The following is a 14723-nucleotide window of genomic DNA, read 5'->3' on the forward strand; positions in this document are numbered from 1 at the left end:
TTTCCATTTCATGTCAATTCTTCCCTCCGTCCCCTAAATGGTAGGCAAATATCGTCATGAATCAATGTAATGTTCTTCCAGCATAATGTCACTGCAGGTTAGTATAATTTGCAGTCAATCACCCGCATTCTTATGCCACAAAAGGTCACAGCAGGTAGAGGTCAGGCGATAAAATTCACTTTTATTGTCTAAGTTGTAGCAATTTGACCAATTAAACCATTCTATCCATACAATGGAGACTTGTCTGGTGAATTTCTGTGAGCTAGTCCTGATTGTGTCCATTGCTCTATAAGCTTAACAATATAGCCAAAGTTGTGCTTTCTAGTATGAGCAAATAGCTTACTGGGCAGTGGGCGGGGAGATGAGGAAATGTGACAAACATGGCGTAACATTACCCGTTTAGAGTAATAAAAATTTTTGCTACGGTGAGCGACTAATGAATAGACCCCAGGTTGTTTCATTGGTTGCTGATTCTATTCATCCATAGGAACAAAAAAAAATGTGTCTGCCACTTTAAATATATTATAATGTATCAATTTAAATGTTCTTTTAAGCATAATATCACTGCAGGTATAATTCTCAGTCAATCACCTGCATTCTAAAGCCACATAGACCATTGACAAGGTTAAAAAGGGGATACTGTTGAAATCCCCTTTTATCACCTAAATTGTAGCAATTTTACGAAATGAACCCATTCTACCCACACAATGGAGACTTGATTTCACAGTTGATGAAAACTTAGGTGTGTGTGCGTTATGGGTTATTTGTGGAAGCCTATATGAGAATGCAGCATGGCTGTGGCTGCATACAGAACGGAATGTTCCCTTACTCAAGAGAGAACACCCAGTCTTAAAATGGAACAGGTAGTAATGAGGACAGGAGTATGTGTGTTCAAAAGGACAGCGGCACGTCTAACCATAACTTTAAAGTGAAACCGCAACACGGTTCTTATACCAAAAAGCTGAAATGTGTTGTTCTTGAAGTTGAACATCTCAAGTAAATGTTTCACGGAGTGAGCTTCTCTTTTCCTCCAACAATGCAGTTGGGCAAAATGATTGCGGTCCTTTTTTACAAAATGAGCTGCCAACTTTGCCTATTCATGTAAAGATGACCATATACAATGACGGTTTAAAGTGGTAATCATAATTTGAAACAGTAACAAAGCGTTCTCCCCACCCGTTTCAGTAAAAAGCTGGAGAAATGCAAATTCACGCACAGAGCATTGGATGCAAGGACTGACCATCCATGATATCAAAACTAGTTTGAATCTATATTGTGTTTGTTTACGCTTACTTTGTTTTCAAGCTTATATTATGGGTTCTGATGGGGTACTAAGCTCATGAGCCATTTATTTATAAGTTATAAACTTCAAGAATCCATTTCATAAATCATCCTAAAATGGATGAAGCATCTGCAGATTGCACCTTTAAGGCAACACTACCAAAAGCTATTTCTTTTTCTTTTTTTCGGCATGCAATGACTTGTAGATCGACGACTGGCATACGCAGTTACAGTCGCAAGTGAAAGTCTACTTCCTTTGCAAACTATTCACATTTTTGTGGTCTTAAAATTCAATCTAAAAAGGGATTATAATTAGCTTTTTCCCCCCGAATAATCTACACATTTTCAAAGTGAAAGAGAAGTTAAGAACCTAAAAAAGTTAAATGTCTGGATTGCGTATGTTTTCGTATCCCAGAGTTAATTCTTGGTGGAAGAACTTTTGGCAGCCATTACAGCTGGGAATCATTTTTTTAAAGATTCTACCTACTTTGCACAACATACAGAGGATTCAGAAAGTGTTCATATCCCTTAAATTTGTCCACATTTTGAGTTACAGCCTGAATTTACATTTAGATTTTTTTCACTGACCAACACACAATACCCCATAATGTCAAAGTGGAATTATGTTGAGACATTTTTACAAATTAATTTAAAAAATGAAAAGCTGAAATATCTTGAGTAAATAAGCATTCAACCCCTTTGTTATGGCAAGCTTAAATAAGTTCAGGTGTAAACATTTGCTTAACAAGTTACATAATACGTTTTGCTTAACAAGTTACATAATACGTTGCATGGACTTTGTGTACAATAATATTGTGTATCATGATTTTTGAATGACTACCTCATCTCTGTACCCCACACATACAATTGTCTGTAAGGTCCCTCAGTCGAGCAGTGAATTTCAAACAGACACCAGGGAGGTTTTCCAATGCCTCACAAAGAAGGGCACCTATTGGTAGATGTGTAAAAATAAAATAAAAAAGCAGACTTTGACTATCCTTTGAGCATGGTGAAGTTATTAATTACACGTTGGATAGTGTATCAATTCTACCAGTCACTTAACTCTGGAAAACGGTTAAAGAATTTTGAGAATAAACCCTCCTCGTCACAGCTGCCCATGTACCTTAATGTTGATGATGTGGCTGTCACTGACAAGGAGCACATGGCTGAGCTCTTCATTCACCAATCTGGTTTTTGTGAAAATGTTGCCTGCTGATGCTAACGCTAAATGCTACGCTAGCTGCGCTAGCTGTTACACAAATGCTTGTTTTGCTATGGTTGAGAAGCATATTTTGAAAATCTAAGATGACAGTGTTGTTAACAAAAGGCTAAGCTTGAGAGCTAGCATATTAATTTCATTTCATTTGCAATTTTCATGAATAGTTAACGTTGTGTTATGCTAATGAGCTGCGGGGATAATTACACTCCTGGATACAGGTTTTTTTCGTAGCTAAACGTGACGCACCAAACGGAGCGATTTCTCCTAAACAAATAATCTTTCAGGAAAAACTGAGCATTTGCTATCTAACTGAGAGTCTCCTCATTGAAAACATGTGACAGTGTTGTTAACAAAAGGCTAAGCTTGAGAGCTAGCATATTAATTTCATTTCATTTGCGATTTTCATGAATAGTTAACGTTGCGTTATGGTAATGAGCTTGAGGCTGTATTCACGATCCCGGATCCGGGATGGCTCGACGCAAGAAGTTAAGTCAGGATTCCTATTTGACTCAGCCATGCCTCCTTGCCCGTCCAACATTTCCTCATCTCCCACCCCAACATTTCCTCATCTCCCACCCCTTCTAATGCGACTAGCCCCGACGCTCCTCCCTCTTTTCCCCCTGCCCCTTCTAATAAGTTTCTCCCTATAGGCAGTCACTGATTCCGAGGTGCTAAAGGAGCCCCTGAAACTTGAGCTCCTGAAACTTGACCCCCCCCCCCCATCTGGGTCAGATGGTTTAGATCCTTTCTTCTTTATTTTTATTGACTTGGCCAAAGATTTTGATACGGTAGACCATTCCATTCTTGTGGGCCGGCTAAGGAGTATTGGTGTATATGAGGGGTCTTTGGAATGGTTTGCTAATTACCTTTCTCAAAAGAGTGCAGTGTATTAAGTCAGAACATCTGCTGTCTCAGCCACTGCCTGTCAACAATGGAGTACCCCAAGGCTCGATCCTAGGCCCCACTCTCTTCTCAATTTACATCAACATAGCTCAGGCAGTAGGAAGCGCTCTCATCCATTTATATGCAGATGATACAGTCTTATACTCAGCTGGACCCTCCCGGGATTTTGTGTTAAATGCTCCACAACAAATATTTCTTAGTGTCCAACAAGCTTTCTCTGCCCTTAACCTTGTTCGGAACACCTCCAAAACAAAGTTAATGTGGTTTGGAAAGAAGAATGCCACTCTACCCACAGGTGTGATTACTACCTCTGAGGGTTTAGGGCTTGGGAGTATGGCTAGATGGTACACTGTCCTTCTCTCAGCACATATCAAAGCTGCAGGATAAAGATAAATCTAGATTTGGTATCCTCTATCGTAATCACTCCTCTTTCACCCCAAGCTGCCAAACTAACCCCGATTCATGACCATCCTACCCATGCTAGATTACGGAGATGTAATTTATAGATCAGCAGGTAAGGGTGCTCTCGAGCGGCTAGATCTTCTTTACCATTCGGCCATGAGATTTGCCACCAATGCACCTTATAGGACACATCACTGCACTCTATACTCCACTGTAAACTGGTCATTTCTGAATACCCATCGCAAGACCCACTGGTTGATGCTTATTTATAAAATCCTCTAACGCCTCACCCCCCCTCAGTGTGCAAGATTCACAAGATCTTGCACACTGAGATGCTATTGAGCCCACACTATGACACTGTCTGAGCCAAGAACTACATGCTTTCTGGTAAATTTATATTACAATACTGGGTGGGGTGAATATATTTCATATGACATACATGATTTTTTGTTAACTAGTAAATAGTAGCCTACAGCAAAGTGTGTTTAAATCATTTATAACTTGTTAACAATTTCTGCTAGATAGTTGTTGCTACCATGTGGGTTTTAGCTTGCTTGAGCCTGCTAACTGAGTGTTAATTCACCTGTTTCCATATATGTTTCATTTTAAAACATTTATCTTACAAATGAGTTGTTTAATCTAACTGCTTAACTATATCAGTACAAGGAATTGTATTCGTTCTTTTTTTCCTATTTTTTTCTCATCTTTACAGGAAAATTCGACGGTCATTATCTGATATGTGGAGACATTTCACTGCAGCTAATGTAGAAGGTAAAGCTGTGTACATTTGCAAATACTGTGCGAAATCATGTGAAGAATGCAACAAAGATGCAGAATCATCTGACCAAGTGCATAAAGTTCCCTCGGCGCTCACAACAAGCAACCTCTGACAAAAGTCCCTCTACTTCTATTCAAGGTGAAAATTATGAATCAGACACCTTATCGATAGCAACAGCTCATGGTCCTCCTGGAATCAGAAGTTGTTTTTGACTCAATGGAGGAATCTAGTCAGAGAGATGCTGATGAATGTCTTGCTCGAGCTGTGTATGCAACTGGTTCACCTCTGATGCTCACAGGCAATGAGTACTGGCAAAGACTTCTGAATGCTCTTCCCCCAGTATACACCCCTCCAACCAGACAGGGTTTATCTACTAATTTGCTGGATACAGAGTTCAACAGAATTCAAGTGAAGGTCAAGCAAATCATAGAGAAAGCAGACTGCATTGCAATCATCTCTGATGGGTGGTCGAATGTTCGTGGGCAAGGAATAATTAACTACATCATCTCCACCTCTCAACCAGTATTCTACAAGAGCACAGACGCATGGGACAACAGACACACCGGTCTCTACATTGCAGATGAACTGAAGGCAGTCATCAATGACCTTTGACCACAGAAGGTATTTCCACTGGTGACAGACAATGCTGCAAAAATGAAGGCTGCTTGGTCTAAAGAGTCCTACCCTCACATCACACCCATTGGCTGTGCTGCTCATGCATTGAATCTTCTCCTCAAGGACATCATGGCACTGAAAACAATGGATACAATCTACAAGAGAGACAAGGAAATGGCTAGGTATGTGAAGGGTCATCAAGTTATAGCAGCAATCTACCTCACTAAGCAAAGTGAGAAGAATAAGAGCACCACATTGAAGCTAATCAGCAACACCCGTTGGGGTGGTGATGTCATCATGTTTGACAGTCTCCTGGAGGGGAAGGACTCTACAAGAAATCGCCATATCACAGTCTTCCGATATGGACAGCCCCATCAAGAGGATCCTCCCGGATGATGTATTTTGGGAGAGAGTGGTAAGCAGCCTGAAACTCCTGAAACCTACAGCAGTAGCCATTGTACGGATTGAGGGAGACAATGCCATTCTGTCTGATGTTCAGACTCTGCTTGCAGATGTAAGAAAGAGAAATCCGTACTACCCTGCCCACTTCACTGTTGCTCCAAGCAGAGGAAACTGCAGTTTTGAAATACATCAAAAAGCATGAAGACTTCTGCCTGAAGCCCATACACACCACAGCGTACATGTTGGACCCCAAGTATGCTGCAAGAGCATCCTGTCTGGTGCAGAGATCAACAAGGCCTATGGTGTCATCACTACCATGTCTCGCCACCTTGACCTGGATGAGGGCAAGGTTATTGGCAGTCTGGCGAAGTACACTTCAAAGCAAGGGCTTTGGGATGGAGACTCAATATGGCAGTCGTGCCAACATATCTCATCAGCCACCTGGTGGAAGGGACTGGATCTGAGGCTCTTTCCCCTGTTGCCTCCATCATCCTCCAAATCCCACCAACATCAGCCACCTCAGAGCACAACTGGTCCTTGTTTGGGAACACACACCAAAGCACGCAACAGGCTGACCAATACAAGGGTTGAAAAATTGGTAGCCATCCGGGCAAATTTGAGGCTTTTTGAGCCTGACAACGAGCCATCCTCAACAAGGTTGGAAAGTGACAGTGAAGATGAGGCCTCAGAGTCTGACGTTCAAGAGGTGGAGAAGACATGGAAGCCTGAGAGGAAGACAACCAAAGCTTTAGTTTCTAGACTATCATTTTACAGATGTATGTTGAAAACATTTTTGGGAGATACGATGGATCATTGGGGATCCTTCAATATTCCCTTTTGTTGTTCAGTGAAATCATCCCATGTGAAGAGTCACCTCATTTAATTGAAGTTAAATTTGTAACTAAATTGTTATTTTTATTTCTATTGGAATGATTTAATCATTTGCAATTATGTCTACTTATGATAAGGTAAAAGGTTTATGTTTCTGTCTCCATATGATATGGTAAATATAACCAATGCAAAAAATATCTACATTAATTTGCATATATTTCCGTTAATTCCCATACATTCCCGTTAATTCTCACAGAAGGTTTCCACCTCTGAATATTACCCAAAATGTGCAATCTTGCTTACAAGCCCATAACTATTTCTTGAACTAGATTGCTCCGCTTTTCAGTTTGCTGCAGCTGGCAACTGGAACGAGCTGCAAAAAAAACACTCAAACCTGGACAGTTATCTCCATCTCTTCATTCAAAGACTCAATCAGGGACCCTCTTACTGACAGTTGTGGCTGCTTCGTGTGATGTATTGTTGTCTCCATCTTCTTGCCTTTGTGCTGTTGTCTGTGCCCAATAATGTTTGTACCATGTTTTGTGCTGCTACCAAGATGTGCTGCTGCCATGTAGTGTTGCCACCATGTTGTTGTTATGTGGTGTTGCTACCATGTTGTTGTCATGTTGTGTTGCTACCATGCTGTGTTTTCATGTGTTGCTGTCTTAGGTCTCTCTTTATGAAGTGTTGTCTATCTTGTCCTGATGTGTTTTTTCCCCAATATATTTAAAAAAAGAATCCTGGCCCCCGTCCCCGCAGGAGGCTTTTGCCTTTTTGTAGGCCATCAATGTTACTAAGAATCTGTTCTTAACTGACTTGCCTGGTTAAATAAAGGTTAAATAAAATAAATAACTTAGTTGCGGGAGAGAAAGGAAACCGCACAGGAATTTCAGCATGAAGCCAATTGAAACAGTTACAGAGTTTAATGGCTGTGATGGAAGAAAACTGAGGATGGATCAACAACATTGTAGTTACGCCACAATACTAACCAAATTGACAGAATGAAAAGAAGGAAGCCTGTACATAATAAAAAATATTCCAAAACATGCATCCTGTTTGCAACAAGGCACTAAAAGTAATACTGCAAAAAATGTGGCAATGCGATTAACTTTTTGTCCTGATTACAAAATGTTATGTTTGGGGCAAATCCAATTCAACATATTACTGAGTACCACTCTCCATATTTTCAAGCCTAGTGGTGGCTGCATCATGTTATGGGTATGCTTGTGATCGTTAAGGACTGAGGAGTTATTTTCAAGATAAAAAAGGTAACGGAATGGAGCTAAGCACAGACAAAATCCTAAAGGTATATCTGGTTCAGTCTGCTTTCCGCCAGACACTGGGAGATGAATTCACCTTTCAGCAGAACAATAATCTAAAACACAAGGTCAACTCAACACTGCACTTGCTTCTAAGAAGACAGTGAATGTTCCTGAGTGGCCGAGTTACAGTTTTTACTTAAATTTGCTTGAAGATGTATGGCAAGACATGAAAATGGTTGTCTAGAATTGATCAACATCCAATTTGAAAGCACTTGAAGAATTAAGAAAATTGTAATTTTATTTTTATTTTTTAAATCGGCAAATGTCACACAATCCAGGTGTGGAAAGCTCTTAGACTTACCCAGAAAGACTCAGAGCTGTAATCTCTGCCAAAGGTGCTTCTAGAAAGTATTGACTCAGGGGTGTAAATCAGTGGAAGATCCTCAGAGGAGGAAGGGGAGGATCATCCTCAGTGAATTTCATAAAATAAAAATAGTAAAAGTTAAAAAAGTTATCAATTTTAGATAAAAGTATACTAAATATATTCACGTGACCAATAATTTATTAAAACACTCTGTTTTGCAATGAAGGTCTACAGTACAAAATGTGGTGAGTAGTTGACAAAGAGAGAAAAAGAAAAATAGTTGAACAATTTTGAACAAATTAATTTCTTTAAAAAATGGAGAAGCAAGGAGAGCTATTTATATATTTTGGGGGTTTTCCTTTTTGACTTTCACTTACTTAGCTAGTTTAGCCTACCCAAACAGAGAGGGATGCCATGTTAGCTTTGGATATCCAAGGTAAGCTTTTGGTTTTATTAATTTATTGCCTCCGGGGCCCGCCGGAGTAACTGCTAAACTGCTTGCTAACTGTACAATGTACTGCATGATTGTACCGGATATACTAACGCGTTAGTTCTAGTAGCTATGTTGACTGACGTCAGCTAATATGGTGACAATGATGTAAGCTGTGTGTAGTGTTTAGCGGTTATGATAAGAAGGTTTGGCTTGGAAAGGTTATTTCACCTGTTCACAGACAGCTGATGTGTAGTGCACTGAAGTGAAGGGAAAAGGTGAGAGGAGGAGAGCATGTAGATGCAAGAAGGAATTAACGAGTAAAGTGATCATGCTGTTTGTATGTGGCTAGAATGAAAGTGAACTGTGAACTGAAAAACGTTTCTTTGACAGAAGCAAACTGAAAAAATGGGGATAAACATACCTGAATTTGTCCAATAGAAACTCTCATTTGCAACTGTTGGGCTAATGATTACACCCTAGATCAGCTAGATGCAGTGAAGAGTGTGATTAGGCTACTCAAACGTTTCTCTCGACCTGTGTATCTACATTGAAGACTTTCATTCCTAGGCTACGTTGGCGCAACCTCATGATGGGTATAGGGAAAATGTGAGTATCATGTAATAACCTAAACCAATTGATGTTACATTGAGCAGGGTAAATGGAATATGAATGACAGTCATCCAATAGGCTGTAATAGATAAGGCCATGCACCCCAAAAAAGAATCGTCCTCCCTCATCTTAAACTGCACCGACCGCCACTGGTGTGTAATAGGATATTTTCAAAAAACATGTTTTTACTTTGTTGTTATTGGGCGATTATGTTTTTAATCGATTTAGAATTTAGGCTGTAACAACAAAATGTGGAATAAGTCAAGGGTGAATCATTTCTGAAGGCACTGTTTATCCATTGCTTTTCTCAAAATTGCTCATGCAGTACATTCGGTAGGGAACAATTGATAGACAGCAAAATTCAAACCTTCTCTGATTTTCAAGGAAATTGATGTCAGGACTGAGACTGGACCACTCAATACCTCTTGAAAAGCCATTCTAGTGTGTTTTTGGCATTAAGATGTGTCCAAAATTGTCCCGCTGAAAAATATAACTATCCCAGGGTTAGGTTTTCAGAAGACTGAGGTGATTTCTCCTCTACATTTTTACCTGAGCTTTCATATGTATTTTGATCCTGGAACTCCCCAGGCCCTGCTGGTGACAAGCATACCTATAACATAATGCTGCCTTTACAATACTTAAAAAAATAGAGAGGGTTTCATTCTGTGTTGTATTGGATTTCACCCAAATCTTTAATTTTGGCAAACATTTTTTATTTATTTGCGGTGTTGTCTTGCAATATTAATAGCACTGAGCGACTAGTGCTTTTTGAGGTCAGTGCGATTATAAAAACAACCATGGTTTTCATTTTGGTTTCGATTCTTTGGGTTGAATGCTTGTAACACAGAACAAAACAATGAATAAAAGTCCCATAATGGTAGTGACTGCCCGTTACTGCTGATCACTTATTAACCATTTATTCACATTACTTTAAAAAATCTATTTAAATTGTTATGTATATTACATTTGATGACTTAATCATTTAATTCCAAGTCCTCTCATTTCTACAGAGCTACTGCCTATCCTGTCTGACAAAATCACTATTTTGAAGTAATTCAAAGTAAATAAGGCATACTTTTATGACTGCTGAATATCAACAGCTGCTCTCTATATCCCCTCACGACCGCGTCTTCTTTTCTCTTCCCGTAACAGGCATAAAAGAAACAGACTGGACAGGTAGATGAGCAATGGATTATGGTCGTAGTTAATTACCATGTTTTATGCGCTAAACTATGTAGAATATTGGCCTGTTGAGAAACTACAACATCAAACAGTTCAGGCTGGATCTGATTTATCTCTAGAGAAACCAAAGACAGTACAGCATGAAGACAGGCTGAAACGGGCTTCTCCGATAGAGCACACATGTAGGCGATGTCATGGCGACGTTGGCTAGCTAAGCTCATGCATAGAAACATGACATCTGGTCACGCCTAACTGAGCATGTGCAGTTGTTATAAAGTTGTTTTTTGACGGTATTGAAAACATGTCAGTTTGTCACTACCACGAGGTTGGAGTAATAACATGTTCAACGACTTAAGACAGAGCTTCAATGCCATACAACTCTCCTTCCGTGGCCTCCAACTGCTCTTAAATACAAGTAAAACTAAATGCATGCTCTTCAACCAATCGCTGCCTGCACCTGCCTGCCCATCCAGCATCACTACTCTGGACGGTTCTGACTAAGAATATGTGGACAACTAGAAATACCTCGGTGTCTGGTTAGAATGTAAACTCTCCTTCCAGACTCACATAAAACATCTCCAATCCAAAATGAAATCTAGAATTGGCTTCCTATTTCGCAACAAAGCCTGCTTCACTCACGCTGCCAAACATACCCTCGTAAAACTGACCATCTTACCGATCCTCGACTTTGGCGATGTCATTTACAAAATAGCCTTCCAATACCATACTCAACAAATTGGATGCAGTCTATCACAGTGCCATCCGTTTTGTCACCAAAGCCCCATATACTACCCACCACTGCGACCTGTACGCTCTCGTTGGCTGGCCCTCGCTTCATACTCGTCGCCAAACCCACTGGCTCCAGGTCATCTACAAGACCCTGCTAGGTAAAGTCCCGCCTTATCTCTGCTCGCTGGTCACCATAGCATGCGCTCCAGCAGGTATATCTTACTTGTCACCCCCAAAGCCAATTCCTCCTTTGGCCGCCTCTCCTTCCAGTTCTCTGCTGCCAATGACTGGAACAAACTACAAAAATCTCTGAAACTGGAAACACATCTCCCTCACTAGCTTTAAGCACCAGGTGTCAGAGCAGCTCACAGATCACTGCACCTGTACATAGCCCATCTATAAATAGCCCAAACAACTACCTCTTCCCCTACTGCATTTATTTATTTTGCTCCTTTGCACCCCAGTATTTCTACTTTGACACTCATCTACTGTTAAATCTATCATTCCAGTGTTTTAATTGCTATATTGTATTTACTTTGCCACCATGGCCTTTTTTGCCTTTACCTCCCTTATCTCACCTCATTTGCTCACATTGTATATAGACTTATTTTTCTACTGTATTATTGACTGTATGTTTGTTTTACTGCATGTGTAACTCTGTGTTTTTGTATGTGTCGAACTGCTTTGCTTTATCTTGGCCAGGTCGCAATTGTAAATGAGACTTGTTCTCAACTTGCCTACCTGGTTAAATAAAGGTGAAATAAAAATAAATAAATAAACATTTGGATTGTTTTTGACTGAAGCATCTTAAACAATTAATCCGTATTCCGATCTGTATCGATGAATCATTACACCCCTAATGCATTCAGTAGATCACTGTTCCCGACCCCCCCAAAAAAACATGCTGAAATGTTACCTTCTTCATCATCAATTTTTGGGAGGATACCCGTCTCCTCGTCAAAGTCGGGGAACTCCTCTTTAGAAAGAACATTAGCAGCAATCATCTGAGGACAGGAAAAATACCATGTATAGATCAACATCACACTACTAAAATGAGCAAAGATGTCTTGATGAACCCTACATATGTACACATACCTGGTTGATCTCCCACTTCTCAAGGTCAGATATCTTGGTCAGTCTCTTGCGTTCCAGTGTGTCATCCTCCAACTCAGGGGCGTGGCCCAGGTTGAGGTTGGTTGGGCGGTCGGGGTTCCTCATGATTTTCTCCTCCCCACCATCAGGGCCCTGGTTCCTCCTCCTGTTCGGGTTCAGGTCCTCCCCTGTTTCCTGGTCTACATCCTGGCAACCAAGAGTAGAGTATAAGTTTCAGTTATAATTTAATTTAGCTTCATGTCCTTCATCATGCTTACCAAAAGGCAGTTGGCTTTGAATTCATTCCTGCTCTGTGTTGCTGTCTTACCTTCATGCTGAGACTGGTCTTGGAGCCAGTAAAGGACAGCACCTTGATCTTGACTCGTTGACCTTTCTGGACCACATCAGCTACATTGGCAACACGTCCCTCTTTGCGTAGCTCAGAGATGTGGACCAACCCCTCCCAGCGTTTCCTACAATAAAAAACCAAAAAGGTTTTCAAAACATTAGATCACCGTAAGATACAGAACGTGTTGGATACATGCTTTCGATATTTTCCTATTCTCTTTACTAACCTCAGTCCCTCCAGTTGCACGAAGCAGCCAAACTGCAGGATGCTGGTGACTTTGCCGTTGAATATGTCCCCTACGGCAGGCTCTTCTGGTGGGGGCCGGTCCATGTGTTTGTCCTTACAGCGGTCAGAACCAACCTCAATGTCTCGATCCCTGGAGGGGCTCGGACTGCGATCACTCCAGCGGGAAACACGTTTTCGACCTCGTTTGAAGTCTCTGTCCCTCTCACGGTCGCAAGACGGAGAGCGTGAGCGTCTCTTCCTGTCTCTGTCTTGGCTCCGACTTCTGCTTCGCTGCCTTTTGTTGTCCAACCTAAAACAAGAGCCATAAAATAAATAAATAAATACCTATTTTTCATCCAATTCAGGGTTTTGCTATTCATAGTGCACCAGTAAAACTGCAAACCATGAATTATCAAAATGTCTTTACCTGCTCGTTGAGTTTGTTCCACTAACACTGGGCATGAACATCTCCAATTCTTTCATGGCAGCATCTGCTACCCTCACATCATCGTCTTCTAGCGGAATCTGTGGGTGTTTGTTAGAGAGCATTGGTCTACTGACAACCATATGCTGTGTGTGGGGAGTGGGACGTAATAGCAGCGCCTTGTTTAACCGTACTTGTTTAGCCACTATGTATGTACTAATTTCTGAGAGACTTACGGGAACTGGATTGTCTGGCCTGCACAATCCAGGAAACATCTCCTTCAGTTTGTCCTTCTCACTCTTCTGTTTGACCACAGGCTCAGAGGCTACCGCCATAAAATTAAAGAGATTCAGTATGACATTTTGAAATAATCAGATGCAGTATGTCAAATTGTATACCAGCATTGTATAAATCATACTTGAATGTAAGACATCAGCTGCATTCGACACTAACCAGAGTTATACACAGCATATGATCAACTAACCTTTGCTCGTAGATGCTTTTGACGGCCGCATAGTTTGAATAAGTCTGAGCAAATTGCTGATGAGAGAATCCTATGAAAGAGTGAAAGTGGATTCAAAACCAGAAAGAAAGAGTATTGAATGGCCCGGGCTAATTTTAAACATATCAAACAGCTACATCACACTATAACACTTACTGTGAAGTCTGCTCCATTTTTCAGCAGAAGTGATTTGAAGCCATCAAATGTTGGTTGCTTTTCAGCAAGGCAGATGACAAACTCAGCTAAAAGAGACAGCAAGAATAATCAACTTCAGAAGAGAGAAAAAAAATGGTAGGCTACTGTATTCGCTTAGGGTAACTATGCCACTATCATAAATAACTGATCAGCAGCAATTTTTTTTTCTTGTTTTGCCAAGAATGCTCACATGAAACATGAACTAGCTAGCTTTTATAGAACTCAGGGAAATGTCACATGCTTAAACATGTTATGGGGTCCAGACCACCCACCACACTTGCAAGGCAAAGTAAACATCTTCTTTACAATAGATAACGTTATGACTAAATAAAAATACGTTTTACAATCGGAATTCGGGAGTAAAATTTACGTTAGCTAGCTAAAACCAAAGGTAGCTAAGCTAGCTAGCTTAGCAGCAAGCTAGTAAGATTATTCCAAATGTGGGGTGACAGAAGTAGTGTGTGACGATTCAACTTGCCAAGATCTTTCTCGCATATACCAAGATGGTTGTCAAGTTCTGTACACACTTTGGACACCAAAGACAGGTATTCAAGCCGCTTAAGCTCCTCAACTCCAAAGTCTGCCATTGTGTCCAGTGTTTGTTTTGTTTTCAGAAAACGCAGGCATTGGTAACACGCACGTTACGTTACGAACTTTGAACTTAGACCACACTTCCGGGTAATTATTTTATTGGTCACCAGGTGGGGGTAAACTTATTGCCAATATGACAACCTAAACTCCAAGTTCATTTTTTTAACCTTTATTTCACGAGGCAAGTCAGTTTAACAAATTCTTGTTTACAATGACCACCTAACCCGGACGACGCTGGGCCAATTGTGCACCGCCCTATGGGACTGCAAATCACGGCTTGTGATACAGCCTGGAGTCGAACCAGGGTCTGTAGTGACACCTCTGGCACTGAGCAG

At 40.7% G+C, this 14723-nt stretch overlaps 1 protein-coding gene across 2 annotated transcripts in view; it reads right to left on the reverse strand.

Annotated features, from left to right (window-relative positions):
• Positions 1–14444, reverse strand: part of LOC112224160 (ATP-dependent RNA helicase DHX8) — a 29570-nt gene extending 15126 nt beyond the window's left edge. The window contains exons 1-9 of one of the 2 annotated variants that reach the window (XM_042305901.1): positions 14325–14444; positions 13759–13844; positions 13585–13654; positions 13337–13425; positions 13104–13201; positions 12678–12986; positions 12431–12575; positions 12106–12309; positions 11927–12014 (exon numbers count right to left, since the gene is read on the reverse strand). In XM_042305901.1, coding sequence (XP_042161835.1) covers positions 11927–12014; positions 12106–12309; positions 12431–12575; positions 12678–12986; positions 13104–13201; positions 13337–13425; positions 13585–13615 — 964 coding nt within the window. In that variant the 5' untranslated portion in view covers positions 13616–13654; positions 13759–13844; positions 14325–14444. Of the gene's footprint in view, positions 1–11926; positions 12015–12105; positions 12310–12430; positions 12576–12677; positions 12987–13103; positions 13202–13336; positions 13426–13584; positions 13655–13758; positions 13845–14275 lie in introns of both variants that reach the window. The other variant, XM_042305900.1, reaches the window with a different exon arrangement.
• Between the last annotated feature and the right edge of the window lie 279 nt (positions 14445–14723).

The sequence above is a fragment of the Oncorhynchus tshawytscha genome, linkage group LG25 (assembly GCF_018296145.1).
Source record: "Oncorhynchus tshawytscha isolate Ot180627B linkage group LG25, Otsh_v2.0, whole genome shotgun sequence".
NCBI classification, from domain to species: Eukaryota; Metazoa; Chordata; class Actinopteri; order Salmoniformes; family Salmonidae; genus Oncorhynchus; species Oncorhynchus tshawytscha.